This window comes from Ceratotherium simum, chromosome 9 (genome assembly GCF_057802395.1).
Source record: "Ceratotherium simum simum isolate JZ-2026a chromosome 9, ASM5780239v1, whole genome shotgun sequence".
In the NCBI taxonomy this organism is placed as follows: Eukaryota; Metazoa; Chordata; class Mammalia; order Perissodactyla; family Rhinocerotidae; genus Ceratotherium; species Ceratotherium simum.
In genome coordinates, this window is record NC_141908.1 from 9,192,709 (window position 1) to 9,211,682 (window position 18,974).

General features: G+C 40.2%; 1 protein-coding gene across 1 annotated transcript in view; it reads left to right on the forward strand.

Moving 5' to 3' along the window:
* CLASP1 (cytoplasmic linker associated protein 1) overlaps positions 1 to 18,974 on the forward strand; it is a 263,343-nt gene that overhangs the window by 93,388 nt on the left and 150,981 nt on the right. The window contains exon 7 of the mRNA XM_087435033.1: positions 4,267 to 4,364. Within this exon, the coding sequence (XP_087291159.1) occupies positions 4,267 to 4,364 (98 nt within the window). The remainder of the gene's footprint in view (positions 1 to 4,266; positions 4,365 to 18,974) is intronic.

The window sequence follows — 18,974 nt, forward strand, 5'->3', positions numbered from 1 at the left end:
AAGGACCTAGGATTTTGTGATGGCCTCACACTAAGGAGACTTTACCTCCTGAGCTGAGAACAGGGTTTCCTTCTGTGAGGTGTGGATTGCAGAACAAGGCCTGTGTTTGTTGACAAGGAGGACAGGGCAGTGGCTGTAGCAAAGGCAGCTGGCAGAGACATCGTAGACAATAGGAAGTCCCTTTGGTAGATAAGAAAAGTGCCAGTTCTGCCTGAAAATCTTTGATTCATCTTTATAGCTCCTCAGCCAGCCCAGGGCAGTCAGTCAGAGGACTGCATCTCAAGGGCCTCCCACGCTGGCCGCCTTCTGTCTTGCTAAGGCGTTTGACACACATCGTCTAAGCCTAAACACATCTTGCAATGTCTGAGGACTGTTGTTGATCTGAGAGTGCTCTGAGCTGGGCCTGGACTGGGCTGTGGTGACAGTGCTCAGAAGGCAGGAGAAGGAGAGCCGCTGTTGAGGGCCTGACTGACACCTGGGAAATGGGCAGGTCGAGCTGCGGCCTGAGTCGTCAGTGGTGTGCAGATGAGGCCCCATTGAGTCTGGTCAGGTCTGTGGCACCCGCTCTCCGAGGCAGGCTGGCTGCAGGCTGTGCTCCTGTTCTCAGAGGATGGGGGAGGTTTGGCTTCCCAGCAATTTACAGGTGCCCTCCCTCTCCCCAAGGTGAAGCCGTCCTTTGAGTGTTTGGCTTTGTAGGGAGCCCTCCTTCTGACACCCACATTGGAATGCAGTATGCTAAAGTGAAAAGAATGTGGGCCTGCACTCGGAGGGATGGATGTTCAGCTCCTCACTCTGCCATTTACCTGCTGTGGCCCCGGCGGGGGGCTGGCCTCCCCAGCCTCCATGCCCTCCCCTGTGTCACAGTAGCAGTGGCCCTGTAAGGAAGGTCATAGGTTTAAAGACCTCAGACTCGGTAAAGCATTCAACTCAGGCCTGGCAGGTAGTGCTTCATATCTGGGGCTCTTGTCCTTTGCAGTCCTGACAGCCTGAAATGTTGGGTTCCTTTCTGTGGTGAGCCTGGGAAGGCGGAAGCGGTGTGGGACCATGTGGCTGTGTGTAGAAGCGAACACCACATTGTCCCTTCAGCCTGAACTGAGCTGCTTTTACTGGTTTGCTTCTCAATAGAGTATATTACTTTGTGGTACCCAAGAAAGGAAATCTGTTCTCCTGTATTTCTGGAATCAAAGGTGGTTTAGGCCCTCAAATTCTATCTGACCCTGTAGTTTTTTAAGCCCGAGGACTGATTATTTTAAAGATTAAGGATATTGGTTTAAAAGATATAGATAGTACTAGTTCCACCAGCCGTTGTGTTGAGTGCTGTGTACACACAACCTGTAGGTCACAGACTGCTGACCTGAAATCTAATTTCAGCCTCCAGGTTGGTGTATATGTGTGTCTGCAGAATGTTTTAATTTTACGTTTAGAGTTTGGGTGTTTTTACATTTGGAAGATTTGTATTTCTGACTTCTCTCAAAAGATTAGAAGATGTGGGAAAGCTGTACCTGCATTCCTCTGAGGCTGAGTAATGGTGGCCTCTTTGCCTGACCCTCTATATTCACTCTTCTGTCTCTCCCAGCGGGGTCGCATGCTTGTGCCGTTTGTCATCACATACCCACCCTGCTCCACTCGCTTATCTTGTTCCCTGCCTGGGCTGTGTATGCACTTCAGTTTGGCACCTAGTAGGCACTCAAATATTTGTGGAATGAATCCATTATTTCTTTTAGTCCTCAAAATAATGTTTAGCTTATGGAGGAGGAAATTGAGACTAAAAGGGTTTAAATATTTGTTGAGGGTTACACAGCTCCTAAATGGCCACTCAGGTACTCAGATCTTCTTCTTTGACTCTAAAGCTAGTAATTTTTCCACTAAATCTATCAAACTCTTTATGGCCCAGACCATCTAAGTAGTGGACAGGATATTAATTGTTCTTTAAGGTGATTGTGTGATTGTCTCAACAAATGACATCACTAGACAGTAAGCAAAGGTGATGCACTTATTGCTGATGTTCAAGGCACAGTGGCATCGACTGCTTTTGTAATACATGCATGTTACTATGTAAAAATGTTTCCTAACATCATAAATTATTTCTTTTCCATTGTAAACTGATAATCTGTATTAGTCAACTCAGGCTGCTATAACAAAATACCATAGACCTGGTGGCTTAAACAACAAAAATTTATTTCTCCCGGTTCTGGAGGCTGGCAGTCTGAGATCAGGGGGCCAGCATGGTCAGGTTCTGGTGAGGGCTCTCTTCCTGGCTTGCAGACTGCTGCCGTCTCGCTGTGTGCTTGCAGGACCTCTGTGTGTGTGTAGAGAATGGGTTGAGCTCTCGGGTGTCTTTTCTTAGACAGAGCCCCACTCTTATGACCTCACTTAACCTTAATTACCTTCTTATAGACTATCTCTAAATACAGTCACATTGGGGGTTAGGTCTTTAACATATGAATTTTGGGGGGACACAGTTTAGTCCGTAGCATAAGGTTTTGGGATAGAAGATAATATGCTTTGCTTTTTATTTGCTTTTTCCCACCATAAGGGGAAAAAATTATAAGTAAAGTTACTTGTCATATAACACTGTTAAATCAAAGGGTAGCCTCAGTATTAAGAATTGTAAATTATTTGTATCCCTACTTCTTTCCTCTCACCTTCAAATCTCTGTTACTTTGATTTTATTGCTTGAGACCAAATCTAAAATCATGTTGCTCCCCTAACTTTGCCTACTGAATTAAGTGCACATTCCACTCCTCCCCACCCTCCGCACCCCCTACAGGCTGGCCTTGGTTCCATTGTATATTAAAAAAAATTTTTCTACCCACCTTTTTATTGGCAAAATTTTAAACCTGTAGAAAAACTGAAAGAGTAGCATAGTGAACACCCATATTTACCACTTAACATTTTGTTACATTTTATACCTCCGTGTGCATACACACACACAAACATAGTTTTTTTTTCCTGAACTCTGAAAGTATCTTACAGACATGATTTTACCCCTAGATACTTCAGTATGTATCTCCTAGTAACAAGGATGTTTTCTTTCTTTCTTTCTTTTTCTTTGTTTCTTTCCTTTTCTTTGCTTTTCTTTTCTTTCTTTCTTTCTTTCTGAGGAAGGTTGGCCCTGAGCTAACATCTATTACCAATCTTTCTCTTTTTGCTTAGGAAGATTGGCTGTGAGCTAGTATCTGTGCCCATCTTCCTCCATTTTGTATGTGGGACACCGCCACAGCATGGCTTGATGAGCGGTGGTTGGTCTGTACCCAGGATTCGAATCTGCAAACCCCGGGCCACCACAGTGGAGCATGAAAACTTAACCACTACACCACCGGGCCAGCCCCAAGGATATTTTCTTATATAACCATATGTCATTTTCATATCCAAGAGATTTAACATTGATGCTCATAACATTTGATATTCAATCCATATTCAAATTTCTCCAAATTTTTTCTGCTTTTTTTTAAATCCATTCTGTCTCTCAAGCCTTATTTATTGCTGCTTTCTTAGTTCATTTTTTGTTTGGCCAGACTGCTTCCTTGCTCTTCCTGAAGCCTGTGCTGGCATTTCTGCTTTGCTGCCTGTGCACAGGCTCTGCCTTGTGTGGAACCTGTCTCACTCCTTCTTTCCCTGGGAAACTGCTCTCCTTCTAAACACATTTTAAGGGATTCTCTCCTCTTCTATGAAACATTTCTTTGTATCTTCTGGCGTGCTTGCTCTTTCCCCTAAACTGTGTGAGCTCTGTGTGCTCTTGTATAATGTTTGTTATGTCCTGCTTGTAGTAAATGTAGAATTTATGGGTCTTTTTTCCCATCTCCTTTTAAGGACTATGAGCTTCCTGAGTACAGGGCTCTGTGTAGCCTTTACTACCCATTTTTGTTGCTAAGTGTTTGTTTAATTGACCTAAATCCAGAATGCCTTACGTTGTGTTTTGCTTTTAGTATAATTCATTTATTTGTAGTTTTTTCTATTTTGGAAAGACAGTCTGAAAATTCTAGTTTCCTAACATCATCTTCAAGAATGAAAAAAACTAAGGGATATGGACTTTAACATGTATATAGGGATGGGACCTAAATTTTTTCTACTCTTTGGAATTACACTCACAGAGTCAAGACTGTCAAATATGGCTTTTTCTAGTCAAATGTCTGAGAGATTGTATTCACAGTTGCAATTGGTGAATTGGTGATAAACTGGGGTGGTGTATAGCCTGTTGTGTCCCAGCAGGAGGTGCTGTGGAATGACACAGAGCAGCTGTAAGATCTCTTCTTTTACATCTAGGTTCGAGATGCAGCAATAAACAGCTTAGTGGAAATTTACAGACATGTAGGAGAACGTGTGAGGGCAGATCTCAGTAAAAAAGGATTGCCACAGTCCCGGTGAGTTCAGACTTTTTTCCTTTCTTCTGCTCTTTCCCCCCTACTCTTTTTCAGTTGACATCTTGGTTTGCACTACTTATTCTGTTGTGGTAACTTGATTCGAAGAATATATGGTTAGAGGATCAGTGGTTGCAGATCTTGTCCAGATCATTGGTCAGGGGCCCCTTCCGTTCCCCTTCCTCAAAAATAAGACTCTCCCCCAGACATCTAACCAGGTCCCATGCCACGTTCTGATTTTCTAAGCATAATTATAATCAATTGGTGTTTGAAAATCCAGCATTCTTTTGGTTCATATGGTTCTGTATCTTGTATACACACCAGCACCTAGTACAGTAGGTGCTGAGAATATATTTGTTTGAATGAATGAAGCCTTTCCAAAATGAGTCTGGATAGAAATATGTAAGTAATAATTCTGGAAAAGATCTTTGAAATGGTAGTTTTCTGGTCAGTAATGTCAGTCACAATGCGTAGAAGCCAGTGCGAGGGGATCACTGTCTTATCAGATCCAAGACAACTTTAGTCCACAGGTATCTCTGTTGTAGTCAGAATTAAAAAATAACGAACAATTGAATAATAAAATAATAAAAAATAGTGTATATAATTTGAACTATGATGGAGAAATTTACACCAAATGAGTTCTAAACCTTTTGCATCCCCCCCCCCCCATTCCCTTAAGGGAGAAAGTAATGTGAAAATTCTGGGAAGTTAGACCCGGACTAGACTCACAGAGCAGCTTGTCTGAGCCTGTCACTGTGTCCATGGAAATAGCAGAGGCCCAGAGACGTGAAGTGACGTGAGAGATCACACAGCTGGAAAGAGTGAGAGCTAAGATTTGAAGCCCTGTTCTTCTGACTCACCTTTTAATATTCTCGACCCTGTTTCACAAAAGAGTTTATAGAGTATTGGGCATCTAAATATGGGATGGAATATTGAAATATACAAGAGTCACCCATCTTGATGTCTCTCAACTGGATATGACGGAAGTGGGCCCCTCACCCTAAAGTAGGGGTTCCACGAGCAGTGGAGTGGGGCTATACTTCTTTGTTATCAAGAGTCTCATCCTAGTGTTGCTCTTACCATGGCTCCTGGCCTGTGTACATGATATTTAGGTGGGAATAAAACTTTTTATACTACTTTTCTTGTTTTTTACAAAAGGTAATCTGTGGGAATAGAGTTTTTTCCCCATGTGTTTAAGAGTCTCAGCCTTCTAGTCTTTGTGATGAAGGTCAGCCCTGTGCTAACATCTGCCAATCCTCCTCTTTTTTTTTTTTTTTGCTGAGGAAGACTGGCCCTGGGCTAACATCCGTGCCCATCTTCCTCCACTTTATATGGGACGCTGCCACAGCATGGCTTGCCAAGCGGTGCGTCCGTGCGTGCCCGGGATCCGAACTGGCGAACCCCGGGCCACTGCAGTGGAGTGCGTGCACTTAACTGCTTGCGCCACCGGGCAGGCCCCTAGTCTTTGAATACATGGTGAGAACACTTGGGAGAAAGACAAAGACAAAAGTACTAAACAATCTATCAGGGAAAATTGGAGGGCACAGATGAACAGGGAGGGCAGAGGCTGGAGGGAGAGGGATATTTAATGACGACGTCACCATCATTGATGGGAAAACAGGCCTTGAGCAATGAAACCCTTTACTGCTCCAGGGATGGCCTCACCATGCTGTGTAGCTCATGGTGGCCCTAGCCATGAACAGACCATCTTACACGATGGGATTCCTGTGTGGTATTTGAAGGTTGCTATAGCAAGCTAGATCTGGGGAAATGACATGGTCAAACTGAGATCTACAGAGGTGAGTACAGCAAAGAGTTAACATAGCAGGCCCGAGACTGCCGTCCTTAGGCCTGCTTGCAAGATTGGCCCTGGGATGGTGTCTGGAAACTTAGATTTTGGGAGGGTTCCCACCACTCCCAAAGAGTGAGATAAGGGTGGCTCACTGGGCCCCAAGTGTGCAGGTGTTATGCACCCCACCTGCTTTCCTTCTGGGAGTCTGGCATTTTGGTAAGTGCTACACAGAGGGTGTCTGCGTGACCAGCCCCAATACAAACGCCAGACGCTGAGACTCTAATGAGCTTTCCTGGTGGATAGAGTTCACACATGTTGTCATAACTCGTTGCTGGGGGAATTAAGCACGTCCTCTGTGACTCCATCAGAAGAGGCTCTAGGAAGCTTGTGCCTGGTTTCCTCTGGACTTCATCCCACACACCTTTTCCTTTGCTGATTTTTCTGTGTGTCCTTTTACTGCAATAATCATAGCTTTGAGTTTGACTATATGCTAAGTCCTGTGAGTCCTCCTAGCAAATTGTTAAACCTGGGGAAGGTCTTGGGAGCCCCAGCACAGAGGGTGATTTAGGTAAGGTCCCAGAGGCAGTTAATGCCTGAGCTGGCATTAGAACCTTCTCTTCCAGACTCCCAGTCATGTGTTTCATGTGTTTTTTCTACTTTCACCCTCCTTTTTTTTTTTTTTTTTTTAATATTAAAAAGAAGCTACAGCTATGGAAGAGCTTGGGCCTCCGAATAAGAATGAAGCTTTCTGCTATCTCTTGTTCTCTAAAATTCTTCCTAAAAATTCGAGACCAAATGGAGAGGGTAGTCCTAGGGAAATGGACCCACATCCTTCACAGCCATTGTTATAAAATTCTGGCAGACACAGTGCTTGGAGAACTAGGCTGTTAGTTCTTTAAAAACTTTACTCTAGTGAAAGAGGCCAAAACTTCATGTTTCTTTGTATTTATTACAAGACAGTTACCTAAGATCTAGCACTGTGAGCGTCAGAGGCGCTCTGGCTTTTATTTTGTGGAGGATGTGTCCAAATGGAACAAGACTTTTACATAATCCTATCATTGTTTGGGATATTCATCATCTGCTATATGTGGCCCCAAGTGGCTGATTGGAATGCTTGAAAATTCTAGACTTCTGTTAAATTATTTATAGATGTTTTTGTTATGTGAGCATAGTAGATTTTTCAGCTTAGCAAGATTCCATAGGACTAATAAAATATAGAATTTGCTTAGTGCTTTCTAAAACCTGGATTTAGTCCAGGAATAAAATATTGTCCTCTTAAGAGTTTGTTCATTAGGCCGGCCCCGTGGCTTGGTGGTTAAGTGCGCGCGCTCCGATGCTGGTGGCCCGGGTTTGGATCCCGGGCGTGCACCGAGGCACCACTTCTCCGTCCATCCTGAGGCCGAGTCCCACATACAGCAACTGGAAGGATGTGCAGCTATGACATACAACTATCTACTGGGGCTTTGGGGGGAAAAAATAAATAAAATCTTTAAAAAAAAAAAAAAAAGAGTTTGTTCATTGAGTGAATGCTATATTTGGGAAGAAGATTAATTATATCTCTAAGAAATACTATGATGAAAATGAATGCCTTAGTAATACTGGCTAAATGACTTAGAGTAGTAATCTGATTTGAGCAGCAGCTTTCTTTGTCCATTTCACACTTGGGAAAAGATACTTGTACATTCATCAGCTTCACTTTGGAGGAGCTGGAAACATTCATCAGCTTCACTTTGGAGGAGCTGGAATTATGCTTTTGGGACATGTGTTTAGTTGTTGTTTATTGAAGTCTTGCCGTCTGGTGGCTAAAACCATATTGAGCCAGATAATAAAGTGGAGATATTCACCAGAATCATCTTCATCTTAGGTCTCTCCACCCACATGGGATCTCAGCATAGTTGAGCTATGAACTTCAGTCAATATAATTTGTTGACCTTAAATACGTAAACAGTTATTTCTCTAGCAAAAATGGGTTTATTTGGGATCAGTAAAGATCCCAGTCAATTGCAATCAATGTGGGGTCTGTAACCATGGCCAGCCATTTGCAAGTCTTGAGCAGCAAGAGAGGAGAAACTCTTTCATAGAGGTGAAGAGGGAGTTAGGAGGGCTGTTATAAACAAAGAGTCCATTGGAGGAGACTGGGAGTTCGAAGTGTAGTGGCTTTTCATTGGCTGAGTTGTGACAGTCTCTCATTGGCTGAGCTTCTTGCCAGTCAAGAAGAGGAAGTCTTTCTTCTTCCTGTTGGACTCTGCTATCCATGTAGAGTCTAGAGCTCCCCTTTCTGGCTTCCTGCCTGTATTTTAGTGAGGTTTCTGTATATTAATTTTCACAAGTATTTGGCCGTTTTACATTGTTTTAGACATATTATTTTCACAGTTCTTGCACACGGTGTGTTCAGAAAGTAAACAATTAACGTCTAGCTATCGATGGTAAGATGTCATATCGTTGTATGATATTTGTGAGGCATGCTTGACGACTAAATAAAATGTAAATAAATCACCAGTAACTCCCTGGGGCTTACGTTCGTAGACGTAAGCTTTTAGCTGCCTTTGACATTCACTGTCACTCCACTGTATGTTCCAGAAAATATCTTATGGTATATTTTAGTTTGCGAACAAAGCTTTTGAAAAAAGACGGATTACTGGTGTTAAATTTCTTCTGGAGCTATCATCATTGGGAACCAGGCACCTGAAACAGCAGCTGCTTTAACTCGGAAGATAATTTAATTTATGGATAGAGCTGATACGTGTCATCTGATGTGTTGTAGCTATTTGTAAACTTACTTTGTGAACCTACAGTTTTGAACAGCTCTCATGATATTTGTTTTGCTATCTCAACCCATTTTAAAAATTTATAAGCATCGATTAGAAATTATTACTAAATGATTGTATTGTTGAGGGATAAATTGAAACTTTATTTTTAATTTGCTTGCTGAAGTTTAAGTGTTAGAGGCCCCAAGGGAAGAGCAGATGAGAATGTGCTCTGCCATTCCCGTCTCATTTTTACGTTTAAGTTTCTGTCAGAGTCATTTATGTGAGAGAATTGACTAGATTTATAAGATAACGTTGAAAAAAGGCAATTCCTTACTCCTCTTGCCATTTCCTCTTAGAGGCAAACACTATCAACTGTTTTTATTGATTCTTTTGTATCTGCTGCTCTGTCTCTAAATACTATGCATGTATTACTATTTTGTAGTGTTTTGTCACTGTAAAAATTTTACTTCACATTGTGGAGGGTGAATTTCAGCTCTTTTTCCTCTTAACCTCCCTCATGTGCACTTGTCAACTCCTCATACCCCAAAGATAGTCATGTTTCAATTTTGAATAGGACATTTAGTTTATATTATGATTATGTATGCTATTCACAGCTCACTATTTGTATTCGGTGAACTATGATTAGTTTACCCCCTATCCCCCAACCTTTTGTTTTCCCTGGGTTAATAATTGTCTTACTTTCATTTGCATAGTTGTCTACATACTTATCATGTACTAGTACTGTCTGCAGACTGAGTCTGTTCCAATCTGGACTGGCTGCTTTCACTGCCCCTTACGTACTTTATCATCGTAACATCTCTCTATCATCGTCCTGAGGCTTCACTTCACCTTTCTCTGCAGGTTTGTTGGAGACCACATCTGTTCTCTTGGTTTTCTCTCATTTTGGTGGTGCATATCCTCCAGTAGCTTTCTGAGAGAAGTGGAGGAGGAAACTATTTTGAGTCTGAGACTATCTTTATTCTATCTTGACAGTGAGGTTAGAAGTCATTTTCATCCAGAATGTTAAAGCTAATGCCCCATTGTCTTCCAGCTTTCATTGTTTCTACTGAGAAGTCCGAAGTTATTCTGATTCTTCATCCTGTGTAGGTAACTAACTGTTCTCTTTGTCTCCAGTGTTTGTGTGAAACTTTATGATGATGGGTCTTATATGACTACTTTCATTTCTTGTGCTATGCACTTCGAGGGACTTTCAATCTGGAACCTTATGTGGTTTGGATCTGGGCAAGTTTCTTTAAAAATAAAACTTTATATTTCTAAATACAATAGTTAAATTATTGTCACTTGGACTAGTCCTCTGATTTTCTTATTTTTTCTCACTTATAATATCTTCACAGTTTTACTCTGTCTTCTGGGAAACTTTCTCAAATTTATCTTCCAACCATTCTACTGGGTATTTGATTTTAAAAATTTTCTTTTCTTGTTCTAATTTCTAAGATCTCTTTTTTTTTTTCATTGTATGTTTCCTTTTTAAAGCATTCTATTTTCTTTATTTTTAAGTAAGAGCTTTCTTGAAATATTTTATATACCATAATTTCCATATTTTCATAATTTACCATATACCTTTTAATGTGAACAATTCAGTGGTTTTCAGTATATTCACAAAGTTGTGTAGCCATCACTACTATCTAGTTTTAGAACATTCTCATTATTCCAAAAAGAAACCCTGTGTCCATTAGCAGTAACTCTCCATTCCTTCTTTCCCTCCAGCTCCTGGCAGCTACTTCTCTACTTTTTGTTTCTATGGATTTACCTATTCTGAACATTTTGTGCAAATAAAATCACACAAAAGGTAGCCTTTCGTTGCCTACATTCTTACACTTACCATAATATTTTTAAGGTTCAACCATATAGCATGAGACATTCCTTTTTATTGCAGAATAAAACTCCATTGTGTGTATTTGTTTATCCATTCCTCTGTTGATGGACACTTGAGTTGCTTCCACCTTTTGGCTATTGTGAATAATGCTGCTGTGAGCATGAGTGTACAAATATCTGTTCCATTCCCCGCTTTCAGTTCTTTTGGGTATATAGCCAGAAGTAGAATTGCTGGATCATATGGTAATTCTGTTTAGTTTTTTGAGGAACCACCATACTGTTTCCCAAAGCTGCTGCACCATTTTGCATTCCTACCGGCAGTGCACATCCTTGCCAGCAATTGTTATTTTCTGGTTTTTGTTTTGTTTTGTTTTTTGATAATAGCCATCTTAATGGGTATCTCATTGTAATTTTGATCCTCATAGAACTTTTATGGGACCTTTGTTGAAAATCAGTTGCCCGTTAATGTAAGGGTTTTTTTCTGTGATCTCAATTCTATTCCATTGATCTATAAGCCAGTCCTTCTACATTGTCTTGGTTAAGTAAAGTTTGTAGTAAATTTTGAAATCCAATTTTGTTCTTCTTTTGAAGATTATTTTGGATATTCTGGGTGCCTTGTGTGTCCATATGAATTTTAAGATGGACTTGTCAATTTTTATGAAAAAGGGCAGCTGGGATTTTGGTAGGAACTGAATCTGTAATGAGTTGGGGAATATTGCTGTCTTAACAACATTGTCTTCCAATCTATGAACATGGAATGTCTTTCCATTTTTTAAAGTCTTTAATTACTTTCAACAATTGCTTACTAGTTTTTAGTGAACAAGTCTTACACTTCTTTTGTTAAATTCATTCCTGTGTATTTTATTCTTTTGATGCTGTTGTGATTAGAATTTTTTTTCCTAATTTCAATTTCAGATGGTTCATTGCTAATGTATAGAAGTACAATTGACTTTTTTACATTTTTATATTGATTTTGTAAAAACGTAATTTTTTTTACATTTTTACATTGACTTTTTTACATTGATTTTGAATCCTGCAAATCTTGCTGAACTCCCTAGTTCTAATGGTTTTGCTGTGGACTTCTTGGGATTTTTGTATACTAGATATGTCACCTGCCAATAGAGAGTTTAGTTCTTCCTTTCCAACCTGGATACCTTTTATTCCTCTTTCTTGCCTAAAAGCCCTGGCTAGAACTTCCGGTAGAATGTTGAGTAAAGGTGGTGATAGGGGACAATGTTGTCCTGTCCTGTTCTTAGGAGGAAAACTTTCAGTCATTCACCATTAATAATGATGTTAGCTGTGGCTTTTTTGTATATGACTTTGTAAGTTTGAAGAAGTTCTATTGCTAATTTGTTGAGTGTTTTTATCATGCAAGGATGTTGAATTTTGTCAAGTACTTTTTCTGCATCTATTGATGATTGTGTGACTTTGTTTTTTATTTTATTGATGTGTTGTATTACATTAATTGATTTTTAGATATTAAACCCACCTTGCATTCCTGAAATAAGTCACACTTGGTCATGTTGTGTAACTCTTTTATGTACTGCTGGATTCAGAAGGAATATTGGTCTGTACTTTTCCTTATTGTGATATCTTTTTCTGGTTTTGGTGTTATCGTAATACTAGCCTCATAGGATGAGTTGGAAAGTGTTCCCTCCTCTTCTCTATTTTTTAGGGTTATATATTTTTTTTCTTTAATTAATAGGCTTATATATTTTTTCTTTAACAGATTTACTTTTTAGAGCAGTTTTAGTTTTATAGGAAAACTGACTGCAAAGTACAGAGAGTTCCGTTATTCCTTTTCTCCCCCAACCATAGTTTCCCCTATTCTCATCTATGTTTTAAGAGTTTGTGAAGGATTGGTGCCAATTATTTTTTAAACATTGGTTAGAATTCACCAAATGTGAAGCCATCTGGGCCTCCGGCTTTGCTTTAGGGGTATGTTTTGATTACTGATTCAATCTTTCTACTTGTTATAGGTCTATTCAGATTTTGTTTCTTCTTGATTCAGTTTTGGTAGTTTGTGTCTGTCTAGGAATTTGTCCATTTTATCTAGGTTATCTAATCTTTGACGTATAGTTGTTCATAGTGTTCTCTTATAATCCTTTTTGTAGTGGCAGTAGTAATGTGCTTTCTTTCATCTTTTTTTTTGGTGAGGAAGATTGGCCCTCAGCTAACATCCGTTGCCGATCTTCCTCTTTTTGCTGAGGAAGAGTAGCCCTGCATTAACCTCTGTGCCCATCTTCCACTCTTTTGTATGTGGGATACTGCCACAGCATGGCTTGACAAGAGGTGCGTAGGTCCATGCCTGGGATCCGAACTTACAAACCCCGGGCTGCTGAAGTGGAACGCAAACTTAACCACTATGCCACCGAGCCGGACCCTCTTTCATCTTTTAATGTCAGTAATTTGTGTCTTCACTCTTTTCTTCTGGTCAGTGTAGCTAAAGGCTTGTTAAAGTTGTTGATTTTTTTCAAAGAACTAACTTTTGGCTTGTTGATTTTTCTCTATTGTTTTTCTATTCCCTATTTCGTATATATTTGCTCTAATCTTTATTATTTCCCTCCTTTTGCTTGGTTTGATTTGCTTTTTTTTTGTTTCCCCTAGTTTTTTAAGGTAGAAGGTTAGGTTATTGATCTGTCATCTGTTTTTTTTTTTTTTTTGTAAGGAGATCAGCCCTATGCTAACATCTGCCAATCCTCCTCTTTTTTTGCTGAGGAAGACTGGCCCTGGGCTAACATCCGTACCCGTCTTCCTCCACTTTATATGGGACGCAGCCACAGCATGGCTTGCCAAGCAGTGCATTGGTGCGCGCCCAGGATCCGAACCAGTGAACCCTGGGCTGCCGCAGTGGAGCGTGCACACTTAACTGCCTGCGCCACCGGGCCGGCCCCCTGTCGTCTCCTTTTTAATGTAGGCCTTTACACCTATAAATTTCTCTGTAAGTACTACTTCAAATGCATCCCCTAAGGTTTGGTATGTTGTATTTTCATTTTCATTCATCTCAAAAGTATTTTCTAATTTTCTTTTTGTTTTCATCTTTGACCTGTTTGTTATTAGGAGTGTTGTGTTAATTCCTACATTATTTGTGACTTTCCCATTTCTATTTGTTATTGATTTCTAATTTTATCCTATTGTGGTCATAGATCATAATTTCTATTTTCTATGGTTTTAGTCCTTTGAAATTTATTGAGGCTTGTTTTATGGCCTAGCATGTGATCTGCCCTGGAGAATGTTGTATGTGCACTTGAGAAGAATCTATATTCTATAGTCCATTATTGAAGTCTCCAGTTAATACTGCTGAATTATGTCTTTCTTTCTTCCATTCTGTCACTTTTTGCTTCATACATTTTAGGCTCTGTTCTTTGGTGCATATAATTATTCTGTCTTCCTGCTACATTGCCCCTTTTATCATTGTAAAATATCTTTTTTTCCCTGGTAGCAATTTTTGTCTTAAAGTCTATACTTTCTGATAACAGTATAGCCACTCTAGTTCTCTTTTGAGCACTGTTTACATGAAATATCATTTTTCATCCTTTTACTTTCAACCTCTGTGTCTTTGTGTCTAAAGTGGGTCTGTTGTGGATAGCATATAGTTGGGTCTTGTTTGTTTATTTGGTCTGACAATCTTTGCCTTTTCATTGGAGTGTTTAATCCATTTGTGTTTAATGTAGTACTGATTAGGTAGAATTTATTTCTACTATTTTGCTATTTGTGTTCTATGTGTCATGACTTTTTTGTTTCTCTATTGCTCCATTACTGCCTTATTTTGTATTAAATGGATATTTTCTAGTATACCATTTTCATTTTTTTGCTGTTTCTTTTACTGTTCTTTTTTGGAATTATTTTCTTAGTGTTTGCTCTGGGGATTTCAGTTGACATCTTAACTTAACAGCAGTCTAGTTTGAATTATTACCCTTAATTTCAATATTAAAAACTTTAGGGGCCGGCCTCGTGGTGTAGCGGTTAAGTTCGTGCATTCTGCTTCAGCGGCCCGGGGTTTGCCAGTTCGGATCCTGAGCTTGGACCTACTCACTGCTCATCAAGCCACACTGAGGTGGCGTGCCATATAGAAGAGCCACAACTCTACAACTATGAAACACAACTGTGTATTGGGGCTTTGGGGAGACAAAAAAAAGAGGAACATTGGCAGCAGATGTTAGCGTGGGGCCAATCTTCCTCAAAACAAAACAAAACTTTACAGGCTGGCCTGGTGGCATAGTGGTTAAGTTCACGTGCTCCGCTTTGGCGGCCTGGGGGTCGTAGGTTCAGATCCCAGGCACGGACCTATGCACTGCTTATGAAGCCATGCTGTGGTGGGGTCCCATATACCAAATAGAGGAAGATGGGCACAGATGTTAGCTCAGGGCTGATCTTCCTCAGCAGAAACAGGAAAATTGGCAATGGATGTTAGCTGAGGGCTGATCTTCCTCACCAAAAAATAAATAAATAAATAAAAACTTTACTTCTACATAGCTCTGTTTTCTCCCTTCCTCTCTTTTGCTATTCTTGTCATGCAAATTACATCTTTGTGCATTATAAGCTCACCAACACACACAGTTTTATAATTACTGTTTTATGCAGTTTCCTTTTAAGTCGTGTGGGACAAGAAAAGAGTTAAAAACAAAAATATACATTTATACTATCTTTTGTATTTACCTTTGTAGTTACTTTTACTGGTGGTGGTTTTATCTTAATGTGGGCTTGGGCTATAGCGTGATGTCCTTTCATTTCAGTCTGAAGGACTCTGCTGTTTTTGTTTGTCTAGGAATGTCTTAAATTCTCCCTCGTTATCCCCCCACCCAAATCTGCACTTTATTATATTGGTATTATGGCTTAATGTAAATACTGAAATATCTTTGGTATAAAGAGGACTCTCTGCTTTATTTTTGAATTATAATTTTGTTGGATATAGAATTCTTGGTTGTGATTTTTAGTCTCAGGACTTTGAATATGTCATCCCATTGCCACCTGGTCTTTGTTGTTTTTATTTTTTTTTTTTTGAGGAAGATTGGCTCTAACATCTGTTGTCAGTCTTCCTCTTTTTTACCTTTTTTCTCCCCAAAACCCCAGTACATAGTTGTACATCCTAGTTGTACATCCTTCTAGTTGCTCTATGTGGAATACTGCCTCAGCATGGCTTGATGAGCGGTGCGTAGGTCCGCGCCCAGGATCCAGACCTGTGAACCGTGGGCCCCCGAAGCGGAGTCTGCAAACTTGACCACTACTCCACCAGGCCAGCCCCCTGGCCTTCATTGTTTTTAATGACAGATGATGAGTGGCTTTTCTGTTGTTGCTTTCAAGATTTTCTCTTTGTCCTTTCCTTTGACAGTTTTCTTATCATGTGTCTGGGTTAGGATCTCTTAAGTTTATCCTATTTGGAGTTTGTTAAACTTCTTGACTAGATTAATATTTTATATAAAATTTGGAAAGTTATTGGCCATTATTTCTTCATATATTCTTTGTCCTTTTTTCTTTCTCCTCTCCTGCCGGGATTCCCATCATGTGTATGTTGGTATGTTGGTGTTGTAACAAGATGATCCCTTAGGCTCTGTCCTTTTTTTTTCTGGTCTGTTCTTTTTTCTTCTCTGTCTCAGGGTATTGTCAGTTGACTCATCTTCAAGTTAGCTGCTTCTTTCTTCTCTCAGCTCAAATCTGTTGTTGAGCCCCTGTAGTGAGTTTTTTTATTTCAGTTATTGTACTTTTCATTTCTAGAATTTCTATATGATTCTTTTTTCTGTTTTCTATCTCATTGATATTCTCTATTTGGTGAGACATTGTTCTTATACTTTCCTTTAGTTTTTTTAGAAATAATTTCCTTCAGTTCTTTTCAATATGTTTACAATAGTTGAGTTCAAGTATTTGTCTAGTAAGTAGAATGTCTGGGCTTCCTTTAAGAATAGTCTCTGCAGCCGGCCCCGTGGCTTAGTGGTTAAGTGCGCGCGCTCTGCTACTGGCGGCCCGGGTTCGGATCCCGGGCGCGCACCAACGCACCGCTTCTCCGGCCATGCTGAGGCCGCATCCCACATAAGCAACTAGAAGGATGTGCAACCATGACATACAACTATCTACTGGGGCTTTGGGGGACAAAAAAAAAGGAGGAGGATTGGCAATAGATGTTAGCTCAGAGCCGGTCTTCCTCAGCAGAAAGAGGAGGATTAGCATGGATGTTAGCTCAGGGCTGATCTTCCTTACAAAAAATAAATAAATAAATAAAAGAATAGTTTCTGTTGAGTGATTTTTTTTTTTTTCCTTGGGTGTGGGCCATATTTTCTTGGTTCTTTACGTGTCTCATAATTTTTTGTTGAAACTGATCCTTTTAAATAATATATTGTGGAACTTTGGAAATCACATTCTTCCCCCCTCTTGAGGTTTGTTGTTGTTGGCGTTTGTTGCTCATTGCTTGTTTAGAGACTTTCCTGAATTAATTCTGTAAAGTCTGTATTTTTTTGTTGTGTGTGACTACTGAAGTCTCTGCTTGGTTAGCTTAGTGTTCAGCTAATGACTGGACAGAGATTTCCTTGAATGCCTTACCAGTGAATCTCCAAGCTTTTGCCGAAGGGCTCTCTGTGTGTGTTGGGGCATGCTTTCAGTGTTCTGGTAGGCAGTTTATACATCTCTGCCTTCCCCTTTACTGCCTGCTTGTGCAGAACCTCAAGGTCAGCCAGAGGTGAGACATCAGTGCCTGCTTGGGTCTTTCCTGGGCATGAGCACAGCCCAGGATGCGTGTATGCGTAGCCTTCTAGATTCCCAGGAATATGTCAGAGCTTAATTCCATTAATTAATGGCCATTAATTGGCCATTAATTTCCAGTTTTGAAAAAGTTGATTTTGCCGGATTTTGCCAATGTTTTCTTTGCTTCTTTGGAGGAGCAGGTTTTCAGAGGTTCCTGTGACTGTCTCATTCTTCAGTTTTTTCTCGTAAGCTTTTTGGTCAGTTTCTTTGCCCCAGAGGTTATCACCATCTCGGGCAGCTGCCATGTTAAATTGTTGTTGCTGATTCTTTTTGATCATGGCCTCAGGGAAAAGAGTTGCGCTGAGCATGGTCTGAATTGGGTCAAGTAATGACAGACCCTGTGAGTGGGGGTTCTGGGATATGCCAGGCGTGTCACATAATGACAGTTTTCTGGGAATGGGGATTTTTATGGAGCTCCAGACTTGTTCAGCTCTTTCTAGTGGCTTTGAGGTTGATGGTTTTCTAACTACTGTGATTGTGAGGCTGTTAGTTTTCACCTGGTGAGTTAGAGATGTAAATAGGGCACTGCAAAACAATGGAAAACTTGCTGTTTTTACCAGGATTCAGCCATTTTTCTTGAAGAATGCTGCTTGGTTTGTTGCAAGCCATTAATTTCCAGTTTTGAAAAAGTTGATTTTGCCGGATTTTGCCAATGTTTTCTTTGCTTCTTTGGAGGAGCAGGTTTTCAGAGGTCCTTATTCTGCTGTTTTGAAGGGCTTCCCCTCTGTTTGCTTTTATGATTGCAGTATTTTCTCTTATCTCTTTGGAAATATTTTGTTGTTAGTACTGTCAGGTCGATTCCGACTCCTAGGAACCCTGTGTACAGCATAGTGGAACCCTGCCTGGTCTTTTTGCAGTTCTGCTGCTATTCATAGGATTTTCATGGCCAGTTTTCCACAAGTGAGTGGCCAGGTCCTTTTTCCTAGTGTTTCTAGGCTGGGAGCTCTGCTGAAACTTGTCCACCATGGGTGACCCTGCTGGTATTTGAAATACCGGTGGCATAACTTTCAGCATCATTGCAACACGCAGCCGCCACAGTGTGACAACGAGCACATGGGTGATGTCGTTCCCTGACTGGGAAACAAACCCGGGGCTGTGGCGGTGAGAGGATGGGATCTTAATCACAAGACCACCAGGGCTGGCTTTGGAAGTATTAATGATATATTTTTAAAACTTTTCTCTTCATAGTTTCTTCTTTCCTCTAAATTGGGATTTTTGAGTATATGTGTTTTATTTTGGTCTCTCCTTTTCATGTTAGAGGCTTTCCTCATATATCCTAGAATTCTTGGTTGTCTGCTCTTATTTAAGAGCAGTGGAATAAAAAGCCAATTAGAAGCTCTGAGTGTATAGGTGGAGCTTGTTGACTGTGAGATTACTAGAATCTGCTTCTTGGCAATTATTTTAGATTTATATTTATCCAGTATTTTGGGAACGAATAACTAGATTTAAATCTTATAGTAAAATAAATGCCAATTGGATTAAAGAGTCGAATGTAAAATT